Below are 16,539 nucleotides of genomic sequence, written 5' to 3'. Positions count from 1 at the left end.
TAAGATTCAGTGGTGTAGACCACTTACGAAAAGCTCGAACAACAGCGGCAAGCTCTACGATTTGAGGGGACCCGGAGACCGTCTCAACGTCCAATTCCCATTGTTGAGAGCGGTCATCCCACCAGACAATCACCGACTTGTGTATTTTTCCAGACCCATCGGTGAACACAGTAAGGCCTTGGAGGGGCTGGTGACATCTCTTTGGTATGGATATTAAGTTAAAATGAGCATGTAGAAGCTTGTGGGACGGAGGATGTGAGGTTAGTTGACCCGAATAATCTGTTAAAGCAAACACGAAAGCATCAGACTGTTGGAATAACCATTGTAGGTACATATTAGTTACAGGTAAACAGATAGAAGCAAAGTCCATCCCTGACAGGGCAAGCAAGCGCTGCCGTGCTTTAATTATCAAGGAAGCAAACATTTCATGTTGCGTCCAAATTGTTTTAGTGGGCTGGTTGGGTAAAAAGACCCACTCAATGATTAATAAGGGATCAGGATTGTTAGGGTCCCATTGAAAAATCAAAGCATATGGCTGACGTGCAGGGTTCAAAATAATTAAATTGAAGGGCAATTCAGGCGCACAGCGGTGTGCTTGCCGTGAGGCAATGGCTTCCGCTACTTTTTGTAATGAGGCAGCAGCTTCAGGACCCAGTCGACGAGGGGAGCGTAAATCGGAATCTCCCTTGAGGAGTTCAAACAAAGGGCTTAAGTCTGAATTGGAGATTCCTAGCAAGGGTCGGACCCAAGTAATGGTCCCTAATAATTTTTGAACATCGTGCAAATTTTTAATGTCCGCCTGTATATGCACAGGTTGGGGAACTATCGTCTGGGTCCTGATGCGCCAACCCAAGTAGGTCCAAGGGGGCATTTTCTGGACTTTTTCGGGCGCAATACAGAGGCCTGCCCAATTGACAGTGGCTGTGACAAGGGCTACGGCCTTTTCCATGAGCTCAAGGTGAGGCGCAGCCATCAAGATATCATCCATATAATGATATAACAGAACTTGAGGCAACGCAACCCTGACAGGGCTAAGTACCTTAGCGACATACCATTGACAAATTGTCGGGCTATTTTTCATTCCCTGTGGCAGTACAACCCACTGATATCGTTGCACAGGGGCTTGCATATTGACACTTGGGACTGAAAAAGCAAATTTGGCACCGTCGTCAGGGTGTGGTGGAATATTAAAAAAGCAATCCTTAAGGTCAATAACGGTGAGATGCCAATTGCGGGGGATCATAGTTGGAGAAGGGAGCCCTGGCTGCAGAGCTCCCATATCTACCATAGCATCATTGATTTTTCTGAGATCATGGAGCAGGCGCACTTGCCAGATTGCTTCTTAATAACAAAGACAGGTGAATTCCAAGGACTAGCAGTAGGTACTATATGTCCTTTTGCTAATTGTTCCGTAACCAGTTCTTGGAGAGCGCGAAGCTTTTCGAGTGGTAGGGGCCATTGATCTACCCAAATGGGCGTCTGAGTTTTCCAAGTCAGTTTCAGGGTGTCGCGCACCTCAATGGCCCCCCCTAAAAATGCGACTGAATGGAAGTTCCCCATTGTGACAGCACATCACGTCCCCAAAAGAGCATAGGAACAGGCAGCACAAAAGGCTTGACGGAAGCCACTCGTCCTTCTGGGCCTTTGATTTGGATCAATTCCGAGGATTGGTGGCTTCTACCAACTCCTCCGATTCCGGCTAGTGCCTGAGGCACAGCTGCCAAAGGCCATTGTGGAGGCCACTTCACCTGTGAAATTACGGTAACATCGGCCCCTGTGTCAATAATCCCATTCAGGATTACTTGCTGAGTGCCATGAATAAGAGTACACTGACAAAGTGGTCGCTTCTGGGAAATGGACTGTACCCAGAGAATCTGTGGATCCCCAGTAGATCCAAAACCTCCTTGTCTTTGCTGCGGAGGTGGGTGAGGCGAAAGAGAGCTTGCGTTCTGCGGGATCAATAGTAATTGTGCAATGCGGCTTCCTTTGGGTACTGTGCAAGGGGGAAATGGGGTCCAGGCCATGATTTTAATTTCCCCAATGGTATCCGCATCAATTACTCCAGGCAATACAAAAAGTCCGGCTAAGGTAACCGATGATCTCCCTAATAGTAGCCCTTGTGTTTTCAGGGGTAAAGGACCTGAAACATTAGTTGCTAATAAATGAACAGAGGAATCAAGCAACGTTACTGCGTGTGAGGTTGCCAGGTCCAATCCGGCGCTACCGGCTGTTGCTGGGCGAAGACTTGTGGCGGGGTCACACCCATCTGCATGGCTCGATTCACCGGCGACGATACTTGTGTCTGTGCGCTTCGCTGCCCCGCGCTCCGCAAGCGGTTTCCCTGTATCGGCTGCCCTTGAAAATTATACTTAGAACGACATTGATTAGCATAATGACGCCCCTTCCTGCATCGGGGACAGATCCCAGGGACTTGGGCTTTAGCTCCCCCATTAGAAGCGGGACAATTTCGTTTGATATGGCCTGGTTTACCACAACCGTAACAATTTCCTCCCCCAGACATGCCTCTCATAGCTACGAAAGCAGCTGCCATCGCTTCAAATTTGTGGTCTACAGTACCAATACGATTACAAGCCTCCACCATTTTGACCAAAGTCGGAGCTGGGTTAGGGAGAGATTTAAGTAATTTTTTACAGTCGGCGTTAGCATTTTCAACTGCTAATTTTAATAGCAAAATCTCTCGAGCTTCGGTATTATGTATTTGGCGCTCTAAAGCTTGCTTAAGTCTACCAATGAATTGCATGTACGGCTCCCGAGGTTCCTGCGTAATAGAGGTGAATGCCTTTTGAGGTTTACGGGAATCGGGTATTTTGAGTAAAGCCTTTTTTGCTTCTTCGCAGATCGCTTCCAGGGCCTCTCGTGGACAATCTCGAGCCTGTGCCGCTGGATCAGAGTGCTGACCCGTACCCATAAGGTGCTCCACGGTCAGTGCGGCAAGAGCAGCATTATTATGACCTACGTAGCTGGTGAGGAGAGTTTGAAGACCCCCTCTCCAATGCGACTCCCAGATGGAATACTGGGTAGGGGTTAATAACAATTGCGCTAGCGATTTTAAATCATGAGGAGTCATAACATACGTATCAAAGACAGAAGACAGCAGGCTCGCAAAATATGGGGAAGAGAGCCCGTGTTCTGTGATGGTACGGCGCAGCTCTTTAATCACCGGGAAGGACAAAGCCTCCCACTGCACTCCCCGGCCTTGATAAATAACAGGGGCGACTATCGTTCGCGCTATTTCCAAGTCACCTTCTTTTAAAGCTTGACGTCTAATATTCGCCCATGTATCATGAGGGTCAGGGGGATACAAGTCAGGCTCTTTATCGGGATCAACGGGCCCCGGGTCAAGCGGATCTTCCTCAGGAGGGTAGCCTGCGGCACAGACCTTTAAGGGTCCGGGCGACTTAGCGCGTTGCGGAGGTAGCGGAGGGGGAAGCAAAGGCTGAGCTGGTGGAGGTTCCCCCTTAGTATCTGGAGAGTCTTTATGTGATTTAACAAAATTAGTAGTGAACGCGACAGTGTTTTATGGGATGTGATGACAAGGTACACCTGATTCTTTATTGCATAGAGGACAGAGTCGGACAAGCTGTCAGGGAGACCCTCCCGTTGAGTCATGAGGCTCAACTTGCTTTCTAAACTCCTTCTCGGAGAGGAGTCTGCCTGTGGCTGGATCCAATGCGAGTCCCAGCCTTGGTTAATGGTTTATGTCTAAAGGATTATATATGTGCAATCAATCCTTTCTATCACTTAGCTAAGATTTCACAGTTTAAAGTTCTATTAATCACCTACCGAGAATCTGTTGTGGCAAGGAATCTCTCGACGTCTAGGAGTAGAACCTTAAGCGAGCATCCCTGCTCAAGGGGAGATCCTGGCGTGCAGCCCACCGCCGTGCAGGAGAGCTCCAAGCACTCTTGGGCTGTCCACTGTTTATAGAGTAAGAGAATTGACCTACAGTCATATTTGCATGGGAACAAAATATCTAGGCCCCCACTCCAGACAGTGTGTTGGCTGTGTTGCCAGCCATCCCCCAAAGTCCAGGTGACACTCATCACACCTCCCACTGATGGTTATGGCTTGAGCAGGAGCTGGGGAGGGGCAGAAGCGGGAGAGCACAGCGCCACAAGATGCGGCACACAGGGATGTGGTTTAGTGGTGGACCTGGCAGGGTTGGGTTTACAGTTGGACACAATGATGTTAAAGATCCTTTCCAACATAGATGATTCCATGAGTCTGTGATTGTTTTGAGCCTCAGGACTCTGTTTCCTCCTCGCCCCTTCTCTGGGAGGCCAGGAGGTGTCACAGAATTTTCCTACACTTGGCATTGCTCCCCCTCACATCCCCCTGCCCCAGGAAGAGCCCTGGGCCACAAGCGAGGGACAGGATCTGCCTTGCCAGGGCCTGGGGCTGAGGGCTTGGCCTTTCTGCTGCATCAAACAAAGCAAGGGTTTCTTCAGCATTACAGCCACCTGCACTCTGCCTTTGCCCACCTGCAATCACAGCCTGCAATTATCTGCTCTAACGAGTCCCTGGGGAGGCTTTGTCAGGAATGGCCCTCAGTGGGGCTCATTAATGCTTCCAGGTACTTGGAGTTTGACTTCTGATTTCTTGAGCACTCTGTTCAACCTTCTCTCAGGATCTGAGGTCTGTGGACTCAGCAGCAAATACCCCATGGGGCTCATTAAAAGACAGAAAGCCTTAACAAGCTTCTCTTTTTGTAATTTTCTTCAAGACTTGTACAGCTAATTGGAGAGGTTTCATAGTGTAATGAAGTAGGAAGATTTCAAAATGCATCTGATAAAAATGATCTTCTCTGTTAAAGGATATATTTTATTACTTTTCACTTTACAGAAGAGGTGATAGAAGCATTCTCTGATTGATATTGGTGCAGACTGTTTCCTCAGGAAGTCTGGACACCTAGGGAAAGCAGTCCCTTGATGTCCATGGCTGGATGGACAGCCTTGCTCCTCACCTCCCCAACCTCACCATTTCTGACATTGCCCACCTGGGACTTGCATCACTGCTCCTTGCATCAGACTTCTCCACTGCTCTCTGCAGCTGCAGGTTACAGCTCCATTGCACCATCTCCCACCTGAGCCCCTTAGAGACCTGGCTGCACCCAGGCACAGGAGAATTTTCCCCATTCTTCAGAAAAGAAAAGTAAAGCACAATCACTTTTCATAAACAATAAATGATATTCTGTAATCATATGCTAAGTACAAGCTACCACTAATGAGGTTGATTTCTACAAGGGATAAACTTAGGTAGTTAGATAAAAAACGATAGATATAAACATAATTAAAGAGCTGGCTAAGGAGGCAATTAGACTGTTGAGAGACAGTCAGGCTGTTCAGTCCCTGAAGGTGAAAGCAGCGTGGGCAAGAGGTACCTGAATGAACAAAGAGTAAATGGAGAAGAAAACTGAAGAATTACGGAAAGGGCCTTTGCCTAGACAGTCTGGATCTGACAAGGTGACTTTAGAAATGGTCACTGTATCAGGACAAGTAGACAAAAAATTAGAGAAACTAACTGCGCTGTGTAACAGGGAGAATAGTTGTAATGGCGTCACAGGGAAGATCAATATTTCTTTGGAATATCCTTTCTGAGAGGTCATGGGATTGGCAGAGGTCTCTTGTGAGAGAGGACAAGCAAGTGGTGCACCCGTCCTTGGAAGAATCCAACACTGCACCGCAGGGAACCAGAGGCTGCACAGGCTCACATCGGTGAGGAGAGGGCCATCAGTTGGAGTCCTCTTGGGTGACATTTGCGGGCACCAACAGCAGAACGTGTCCAAAACCCATCAGCATGGACTTACCAAGGGTCAATCATGCCTCGCCAACCTGACTGCCTTCACCATGAAGTAACTGCATTTGTGCATGAGGGCAACTCTCGCCATGTTTGTCAATAGCAATAAACTCGGAGGATCATTTGTTTACCAATTAATTGACCAATGACTGCCATGGGCAAAACAGACCCAACTTGGGAAAATTCATTAAATGTATTTCCAATTGATTGTAACAGAATAGGACAGTGAGAAATAAAACACAATTCAAATCCCCTTCCCCCCTTCCTCCCTCCCTTCTTCCCAGGCTCAACTTCATTCCTAACTCTTCTACCTTTGCCCCAAGTGGCACAGGGGGGTTGTGGAATGGGAGTTGCCGTCAGTTCATAACACTTTGTTTCTGACCTTGCCCAACTGTGGGTCCTTCCCACTGACTGCAGTTCTCCACAAACAGCTCCAGCGTGGATGCTTTCCACAGGGTACAGTCCTTCAGGCGTGGACTGCTGCAGTGTGGGTCCCCCACAGGCCACAGGTCCTGCTGCAAAACCTGCTCCAGCATGGGCTCCTCTCCTTGGGCAGCAGGTCCTGCCAGGAGCCTGCTCCACCGGGGTCCTCCATGGGCTGCTGCTCTAACGCTCCTAAAGGAAAAAGGCCAGCCCAGCACGGCTTCTCTTCTGGACCAGACCACAAGAAGTCCCGGAGGACGGCTGTTTCCTATGCCCGTGGGACTTGAGAAAACTCAGAAGACTCCAGTGTTTTGGGTATTGCTGAACAGAGTTTGCATGGTGTCAAGGCCTTCTCTGTTTCTTCATTCTGCTCCCTCCAGCGAGTAGGTGGGAGGTGAGAAAGAAGTTGAGAGGGGACCCAGCCAGGACCGCTGATCCAAACTGACCAGAGGCATATTCCATACCATATGACCTCATGCTCAGGAATAAAAGCTTGAGGCACAGGAGGAAGATGGTGGGGTTTTTTATTGTTTAAGGAGTCTGCTGCTTGGAGACTGGCTGGGCATTAGTCTGCTTGTGGGAGGTGTTGAGTGATGGTCTCCGTTTCACTTGTTGAGGTTTTTTTTCATCTCTTCTCTTCACCAGTTAAATTGTTTTGTTGACCCAAAACTTTTCACACTTTATTTCTTCCTTGTCCCACTTGTGAAGGGGGAAGAAAGTGTGAGCGACTATGTGGCTGCTGGGCTATTGGCTATTGGCCATGGTCAACACATCACAGCAAGGAAGATTGTGATAGCTGGGAGCGAGTTCAGCGGTTGGCCACCAAGATGCTTAGGGGCTGAAGGGGAAGGGCCTTCTTTAGCCTGGAGAAGGGAAGGTCTTGGGAAGCTCATAGCAGCCTGTGTGTCCCTATGGGGACATTTTCAGGGCCATGGGGCCAGGCTTGTGACAGTGGTGCTTGGCAGGAGGTTAATAGACAATGGTCAGATGTTGAAATAAGGAAGGTTCAGGACAAAGAAAATGAAAATCTTTTTCTCTGTGAGGGCATCCAAGCATTGCAGGAGGTTTCCCAGTGACATTGTGCCATCTCTGTCCTTGGATGTTTTCCATCTCCTACGGGATAAAGCCTTGAGCAACATTTGACCAGCATTGGTCATGCCTTGAGGCATTTGACCAGCTTCCTGAACAAAGCTATCAGTATGCCATGCCTCCTGAGATTCCTGGGAGCAGCCACTTTCTTGTCCTTCTACAAACTTCTCCACATCTCCAGACCAAGTGGTGATTTAGGCTGTAAAGAGAATGGAAACAAAGCCTCTGGCTTGGTTACTATCAACTTAATTGCTAAAAGAGAGTGAGATGGAGGGATCTCAGAGCTTCCAGATTTCTGTGGAAGGTTGAAGGCCTCCAAGAAAGGAGTTGAAAATAAGAGTGTTGAACTAGCCCAGCCTTTAAATCACTTCACATGGGATGCTTCTGCTTCCCACTTTCAGTCATTGGCACCCAGAAACCTCACATGCTTTTCTTCCTCTCCTCCCCAAACCTGACCAAGTGACATGAAGAAAGAACGCAGAAAGGCCCTAGGCCCCTGTGAATCAGCTGGGGTCTGGCACTTGGAGGGCCGCTCAGTGAATGGCAGTTCTTTCGTGGTCCACCCGATAAAGAATCAAGCTGGGAAGTCAGCCTGCAAGAGCAAACCAACAAGGTCCATGGACAGGCAAGGCTGTGTCTGGAGAACCTTTACACCTACAGCGTAGATCAAGCTGGGGCTGAACCTCAGGCCTGGGCTTAAAGGGGATCCTGAGCTGATGGACAGAGGGGTGGGAGGAGGCCCCAGGTGAAGCTGCTCAGGGCCATGAAGGCCTGTGGATGTTTTCAGGGCCCTGACATGGTTTCCATGCGAGCCCACCTGCCAGTGCCCTCAGTAGGCCTCCTTCCCTACTGTCCAGGGTCTGTGCTCTGCTCCTCTCCTTCCCTGTTCCCCTGGAGATCTGGGAGACCACCATTTGATGGTCACTACAGCCAAGGCTGAGACTGGTCTTCACATCTCTGACCAGCTCTGCCTCTTGGCAGTACCAGCTCCACTTGTGCATCAGTGTGGCCCATTTGGCAGCTGTGCTAAGAACCATCAGCATGGACTTACCATGGGTAAATCAAAGCAAAAGGAAGCCTACAGAAGGTGGAAGCAAGGACAGGTAGCCTGGGAGGAATACAGAGAAATTGTCCAAGCAGCCATGGATCATGTTAGGAGAGCTAAAGCCCAGAGAGAGTCAAATCTGGCCAGAGCCATCAAGGGCAACAAGAAAGCTGAATAAAGAACACAGACTTCACAGTATCCAAGTGCTGTTGTGTAGAGTTTGTTTCAACACCAAGCTGTGTGAAGCAGTTGACAAGCTGGAGGGATGGGATGCCATCCAGAAGGACCCGGACAGGCTTGAGAGATGGGCCTGTGTGGACCTCATGAAGTTCAACCAGGCCAGGTGCGAGGTCCTGCACATGGGTCGGGGCAATCCCAGGCACAAATACAGGCTGGGTGGAGAATGGCTTGAGAGCAGCCCTGAGGAGAGGGACTTGGGTGTGCTGGTGGATGAGAAGCTCAACGTGAGCCAGCCATGTGCTCTCGCAGCCTGCTCCCGTGTGGGTCCCCCACAGGCCACACTTCCTGCTGGCATGCAGAGGCATGCTGGAGTGGATGGCAGGTGGACACAAAACGATGGATGAGATTCCCACAACGAGAGTAAAAGCTGCAGTCCCCAGGGCCAGAGAGAAACAGGCCTTGGCTGTGCAGCCCTGGCAGGAGAGGGGTTTGCTGTCCCAGGTTACTCTGAAGCACTGTGGAGCTGATCTGCAAGAAGGACAAGCTGCTGCTGAGAAAGTCCCTGGGGGAGGACAGCTTGTGATCTAGCCACACTGTGGGCATCATGCTGGGGGCTGACTGGCTAGATAGTGGCTCTGCAGAGAAGGACCTTGGGGTCCTGGAGGACAAACAGCTGAGCATGAGCCAGCAATGCACCACCATGACAAAGGCCAACAGCCTCCTGGGCTGCAGCAGGAAAAGCATTGCTGGCAGATGGAGGGAGGTGACCTTCCCCTCTCCTTGGCACTGGTGAGGCCACACCTGGAGTGCCCACACCCTGCACACTCACACAACTTAGCTCTACACTGACATTTTCCTCTCCCAGGCTTTTACCAGCCCACCCCAGCTGTTCCTCATCTGCCTCCAGAGCCCTTGCCCTCTCCTCTGCCCAGCCAAGCACAGCTGCCCAGTCTGGGCTGGTCCCACAGCAGTGCCCACCACAGTCGCTGCAGAGCTCTCGGCACTCACTCCACAGCCCCAGCTCCTCTGAAGGGCACACAGCCCCTGGGGGGCAGACAAGGAGCTCAGACTCCCCATCAGCCCCAGGCTAGTGCTGGCCTCAAGGCAATGACGAAAACAGGCTAGTCACTCTGCCTCTCCTGATAGCCTTTTGAGGTGACCCCCAACCCTGAGTGAATTTGTCCCCTCCTCTGCTCACATCAGCCCCGCTCCCCAGGACAGCACAACATTCCTTGGCCCTGAGGGTCCTCCGGAAGCTCCCACACCTCTCCAGCCTCCCTCTCCCACGCCTACCGGATCCACACTGACTTTCTGGGCATTGCAGAGTCCTTGTTTGTGCATACCTCAGTTTAGTGTTTTGCTTGTGGGGGACTTCACCTCTGTGGATGTTTCATCTCCTGTGTCTTCATTCACTCCCAGCTCAGGGCACGTGGTGAGTCCCCATCCTCTCCTCACACGTCCAAATTCATTTCCATAGAGTCTGCTGTATGCCATAAGTCCTGACACATGTGAAGCAGCCTGAGGAGGTAATCAGGAGCTCATGCACCATCTCCACTACCACTGGAGACAAGAAGAGAGCCTTTCAAACCAGAACATTTGGTCCACGGAACCCAATAGTACAGTGAGCTTAACCCCAAACACAGGGAGAACACAGGGAGAAGAGACTCTTTGAAAGACCAGTTCGTTGGACATTTTATTGGCAGCACCTTTGGAGGAAGCACCTAGCATCCAGGCACTGCACCTGGGAGATGCCTTTTTCTTGAAGAGCTGCTATTAGACAGGTCACCTTTGACACAGTGTTGTGCAAGGGTCAGACACAACTGGAACAAACCTCAAGACAAGTGGTACAAGCCCAGAAAATTATACAGAAGCAGGATGACTGCAAGAGAAAAAAGCAGGCTTATTGCCTAAGAGAAAGTCTAGAAAACATGCGGAGAAGGGGAGACAATTTATTAATGGTGAAACAACGTCCATTAAGCCAGTTTCCATAGGGCATCCTTGAGCTCCTGGTTCCTCATGCTGTAGATGAGGGGGTTCACTACTGGAGGCACCACTGAGTACAGGACTGCCACCACCAGGTCTAGAGCAGGGGAGGAGATGGAGGGGGGCTTCAGGTAGGCAAACATGACACTGCTGAGAAACAGGGAGATGACAGACAGATGAGGGAGGCACGTGGAAAAGGCTTTGTGCCGTCCCTGCTCAGAGGGGATCCTCAGCACAGCCCTGAAGGTCTGCACATAGGACAGCACAATGAAAATAAAACATCCAAAGCCTAAACAGACACTAACCATAAGAAGCCCAGCTTCCCTGAAGTAGTAGTCTGTGCAGGAGAGCTTGAGGATCTGGGGGATTTCACAGAAGAACTGGTCCAGGGCATTGCCCTGGCAGAGGGGTAGGGAAAATGTATTGGCCGTGTGCAGGAGAGCATTGAGAAACCCACTGCCCCAGGCAGCTGCTGCCATGTGGACACAAGCTCTGCTGCCCAGGAGGGTCCCGTAGTGCAGGGGTTTGCAGATGGCAACGTAGCGGTCATAGGCCATGACAGTGAGAAGAAAATACTCTGCTGAAATGAAAAAGACAAACAGAAAGACCTGGGCAACACATCCTGCATAGGAGATGTCCCTGGTGTCCCAGAGGGAATTGGCCATGGCTTTGGGAAGAGTGGTGGAGATGAAGCCCAGGTCAAGGAGGGAAAGATTGAGGAGGAAGAAGTACATGGGGGTGTGGAGGCGGTGGTCACAGGCGATGGCGGTGATGATGAGGCCATTGGCCAGGAGGGCAGCCAGGTAGATGCCCAGGAAGAGCCCGAAGTGCAAGAGCTGCAGCTCCCGTGTGTCTGCGAATGCCAGGAGGAGGAACTGGGTGATGGAGCTGCCATTGGATATTTGTCCTCTGGACATGGGGACCTGTTCAAAGAAGAGACCAAAGTCTATTCAGTTTCTCAGAAAAACTTCTGAAAGTTCCTCTCCCCTTTCAAGCAGACCTTTGGCAGGTCCCTTTCATGAGCTGTGGTTGGTGCTGGCTGAGGGTGCCGCTGGGAGCAGGGGGCTCTGCAGGATTCAGTCCTGCCTACAGCAATTGGTCGATAGGAAGACGGGGTGATCTTAGCCTACATCCACTTTTGATATCGAAGAGCTTTTCAGCATTGTCACTCCTAATTCACCCGACGGCAGAGCAAAGTTGAGGGGAATTTGCTTTGTGGACTTTGTTCCAGTTGTCACACAAGAGCTGAGGAGTTTTGGAGCATTCCTGCTGCACTCCAAGTGAAATCCTGTGGGTGCTGGCAGGCAAAGGGACTGTCCCTCAGTGAAGAGTGTGGAGAGCTGACCTGTCCCTCAGCCCTGCTCCCAGCTGCCCTGGGCAGGCACCTTTTTGAGCTGGAGGACAGTAACACCCAGGTGTTCCCCCCAGAAGACCAGGACACTGCTGAGAGCAGAGGAATCTCATCTCTCCCCTCCCAGCCAGGGACACAGAGGCCTCATTGCAGCTGCCGACCTACAGCCATCCCGTGGCATCTCCCTCTGTGTTGGTTGAGCTGTTGGGAAGGAAAGTGATGGCCGAGTGTTTGTGACGCTGAGAGTGGGGGGCTGCACTGTGTGGGAGAGGAGACCTGGGAGCTGCTGCAGGAAAGGTGCTTGCACTGCAGCGGATGGCAGGGGGGTGCCCGAATCCCCCCTCCCCTCACGTTTCTGGGATCTCCTCCCTCTCCCTCTCTGACAAGGTTTCTGCTGCCTGGAGCTGTCTCTGCTGGGAACCACTTCTCTGTGCCCAGGTCTCCTCCTTTGCAGTGCTCACAGAAAGAGAACTCCATCCCACCTGCGATGTGCTCAGCTCTGCCCTGCAAACACCTCCTGGCAGCAGGGAACTGCTCCAGGGCATCTCTGCCCACACAGGGGCAAAGAAGCCGCTCAGAGAACTCAAAGGGAGCGGGCAACCCCGTGCCTTCGCAAGAGTGGAAAAATGAAGTCCCATCTCCCACTGTCCACCCAGCCAAACAAGGTGACTCATCTCAAAGCACAGACTCCTTCCCTTTCAGGTAATCCCCACTTTGACCAGCCTCTTGAAAAGTTTCCTTGGAAATGCCCTGGCAGTGATCCCCCGGGGTGCAGGGACCGTCTGCGGAAGGACAGCCCTGGGCTCCTCTGGCTGCACACCCAGGTTGGTACCCCTGCAGTCATCCCAAAGACAAGGAAACCACCGTGCCCCGACCTGCTGAAGTGCAGCAGGGAAGCCCTGCTCCAGAGCACGTCCTCCTCCTCTACTTGGGAATCTCTGAGAATCCTCCTGCCAGGTCCTGCAGGCTGCGGGATGAACCAGGTCTAGGATGTCCTCCAAAGAACACCAAACTCAGTGCCCTGCAGCCAGAGACTTACCATATAGAGGGCTGTGAAGATTCCTCCCGCAGTGAGAGCTCAGCTATGCCCCCGCTCCTAGAGTGCCTTTAACATCTCTGCCTTGCTCCTCTGCCCTTGGCACCTGCAGGCAGTGCCCTCAGCCCTGCTGCGCTTTGGGCAGAGCTGTCTCTCTGCAGTGCTGTGGAAGGAGTGCTGCCCGCTTGCCATGAGCTCCCTCTGTCCCAGGAGCCCAGCCCAGCTCAGCAGCAGAGGAGCAGCCCAAGGCAGCCCTTGCTCTGCCCACTTTGGCCTCCCTTCAGGTGTCCCTGGGGCTTCGGGAGAACCTGCTGGGAAACAGGCTGAAGTCAGCACTGAGGTTCCCTTCCTCAGCTGGGCAGAGACACTTCTTTCCAGCTGTGTCGTTTCTATTACCAGAGACAGAGTTAGGCATGAGAATAGCCTTTCCTTGTCTCACCATTAGACAGGACACCCAGACAGCTCTTTACCCCTGGTGAGCGCAGTGATGCAGCTGGATCATTTGAGGCATCTCATCCTGGGTTTGAAGTCCTGGGCTAGGAGAGGACTCCCTCTTGTTCCTTCCACAAACCCACAGGAGGTGGGATTCTTCTTGCCTCAGTTCAGGTGTGCACAAATACAGGCAGCTGTATGGGAGCTCCTTGTCTCAGCTCTCAGGCTACTTCATGGAGATTGAGGGTGTTGTTCAGGTGGAAACACCTGGTGACATTGGAGGTGACACCAGAGCTGGTCCAAGACATTTGCAGGTGACTGCAAGCTCTAATGCAGCAATGCTGAGAGACAAGGCAGCATCGGGGGGCACCATCCTGGAGCCTTGTGAGGAATTCCTTTGGCAGATGGAAATGACAGCAGGTGTTTACATTTAAGACAACTAAAACCTTTCCTTTTCCTTATATCTACAGCAGCCTACAGAGGTCATCAGCTGAGCAAATGGACCTAAGTCCCTCTCTTTCTCTTCTCCATCAGCTGTAGTTCCTAGCTCTCCACTGACTGTAATGGCAGCTGTTTCACGGACATCCCTACATGGCTTAACCCAATTCAGGAAGCTTCTCAATGGCCAAACACAGGCCTGTGGTGCTAAGTGAGATGCCAGCGCTCTCCAGCACAGGCTGGCAGGGACCGCACAGGACCTATGGGAAAGCCATTGGTGTTCAGAGCAGATGCCTGAGGGACACCTCAGAGGGCACTGCAGGCCGATTTGGTTCCTTTGTGCAAGCCTATGTGGCATCTCAGGCACGTTCAGTTTCCGTGATCAGTGACTGAAACCCACCACTGCAGTGAGGCACGGTCTCACCCATCTCCATTCAGCTGATGCAGAGCAGGTCGTGAACAGGAAGCCTATCACACTGGGGTCTCAAATGATTTGGCCGCTCCCAAACTCTCCCAGTTCTTTCAACAATCCTTTCCTGAGGCCCTTGATGATACAGTCGACACAGGTGAGTGATTTTCACAGTGTTCCCGGATCACAGCTTATCCACACGCAAGGACATTTTGAGCAGCACCTTGTCATCCTGGAGATCAGCTTCACCTCCAGCACAGGTGTTCAGCAACACTACAGACAACAAAGCCCGCTTCTTCCAGGGCTACAGAGCCCAGCCTGGCTTTTCTGGTGTTGTAGGGAGCAGCGTTTCCTCGTTTAGTGCCTTCACATTGCCGCCTGCCGTCGCATCCAGTATGTCTCTGGTCTCGAGCACAGCATTAGCAGGTGTGGGGTCTTGGGCACTTGGTACTGGGTTTGCCTGGGACAAGTCCAAGCTTGGCCCCAGTGCTCCAGCTCAGGTGCTGCAGACCAAATGTGCACCAGTGCCCTCAGCCTGGGGCACAGACAGGAGGAGCTGGAGTCCCATGTGCCATCCTAGAGTTTGTACGTTGGTGGAATAAGTGGCAAGGGGTGGTGGGACAGCGCACAGTGGTGCTGCCCTGGTGCATAGGGGCTTTTCAGGAGAGACGGGCCAGGAAGATGAGGAGGGAGATGCCCTCCATGTGCAGGAGCTTGTTCTATGTGTGGAGCTCCTCTATGGGATGTGCAACAGGTTGCGTGAGCCCTTGTGAGTGAGGGTGAGAGGAGAGGCCTGTTAGTGTGACACCCTCGTGGGAGACAAAGCACCTGCAATCAGGGCAAGGAAGTGGAGAAAGGTTTGCTTAAGCAAGCCATGGAAGTCCTCAGATCCATGACCCCAAGTGCTATTGGAGACTTTAATGACCCTCACTGGCAGGTGAGCATGGCAGGATGCATACTGTCCAGCTGGTGTTGGGCTCTCTTTGGACAACTTCTTTGCACAGGCGCAGACCAACAAAGGTGATGCTCACTCCAATCCAGTCCTTGCAAAAGACGAAGCGCTGATCAGGGATGCGAAAACCAGTGTCAGCTTTGGCTGTAGGGACCATGAAATACTGGGAGAAGATTTTAGCCTCTTCAGGGGACTTTCAGTGGTAGGCCCATGGGCAGCAGTATTCAAAGGCAGCAGAGCTCAGTACAGTTGGTCTTTCAGAGAAGCATCTTCCAAGCATAAGAACTGTCGACATCCATAAGCCGGAAAACAACCAGACATTTCAGGAAAGCAGCTTGGCTAAGGAAGGAACGTGGATGCAAGGACTGAAGCAGGAATTTAGAAATAGGGATGGCTTTAGAGGAGCCAAAGCTTCCCTAGTGTTGACCCTTGCAAGAGCTTCGAGGACATCAAGAGGATCTCTTAGTACTTCCAGAAGAATTCAAGAAAAAAACCAAAGATTATCTGTGGCCACTGCAGAATTTAGTAAGAACAGGTGTAGAGAAATATGAGATACTGTATCCCCCTTGCCTTAGTCTTCCCCAGCAAGGTCTCTCAGCCCTTTGCTCCTCAAGGCAGGAGTCTGGAAGAAAATAACCAGCAGTGAATGCGGATCAATTCAGGTGTCACTTGGGCAAACATAGTCCTTACCAGCCTATGGGGCTGGAGGGGCAGGCTCCCAAGGACCTGAGCGAGCAGGACGGTGTCACCGTGAGGCCCTTCTCCATCATCTTTGAAAGGTCACGGAGTCTGAGGGAACTCCCTGATTACTGTAAGAACCCAAACATTGCATGCACCTTGCAAAAAGGCCCAAAGGATGAGCAGGGTAACAGAAGGCTGTGTGCCCGAGCACGCCCACTCGGATCCCCTTTCTGGGTGTCTGAAAGAGAAGGTGATTTACCCTGGATTTACCCAAGGTAGCTTCTTCCTGGCCATCCTTTTTACGTTTTCTGAAGAAAGGAGAGGATTTCTGGGTAAGGAAGAGCAATGATTGTCTTCTACCTGGAAGTCAGCAAGGCTTTCAGCATCATCCCCCACAATGTTCAATGTCAGCACACTATGGGCTGCATGGATGGATAAATAGATGGGTAAAAACCAGCTGGACAGGAGGGCTGTCGTGGTTTGGGGCAGATTGGCCAATGGTGAGATGACAGATGCTCTCCCCCACCTCTCACTCCAAGGAGACACAGAAAAGAGAGAAAAGATTTATGTGTTTAGAAAAAAATGGTTACTGTAATAAAAAAGTAATAGTTCATTAAAGTAGTTACATCAATGAAATATTAATAATTAAATATAAAGGAAATAATGAAATAGATACAATGTATACCAAACTGTTTCAAGCTCC

General features: G+C 51.2%; 1 protein-coding gene across 1 annotated transcript; it reads right to left on the bottom strand.

Annotated features, from left to right (window-relative positions):
• Positions 1-10,108: 10,108 nt before the first annotated feature.
• On the bottom strand, positions 10,109-11,058 carry LOC134527048 (olfactory receptor 14J1-like; the record flags this gene model as incomplete). Its single annotated transcript, XM_063359393.1, has 2 exons — positions 10,109-10,114; positions 10,597-11,058. Coding segments are annotated over 2 exons (468 nt in total), but the record flags the coding sequence as incomplete, so codon positions are not given.
• Between the last annotated feature and the right edge of the window lie 5,481 nt (positions 11,059-16,539).

Source organism: Chroicocephalus ridibundus, chromosome 25 (assembly GCF_963924245.1).
Source record: "Chroicocephalus ridibundus chromosome 25, bChrRid1.1, whole genome shotgun sequence".
Taxonomy (NCBI): Eukaryota; Metazoa; Chordata; class Aves; order Charadriiformes; family Laridae; genus Chroicocephalus; species Chroicocephalus ridibundus.
This window is presented reverse-complemented; position numbering and strand designations above follow the sequence as displayed.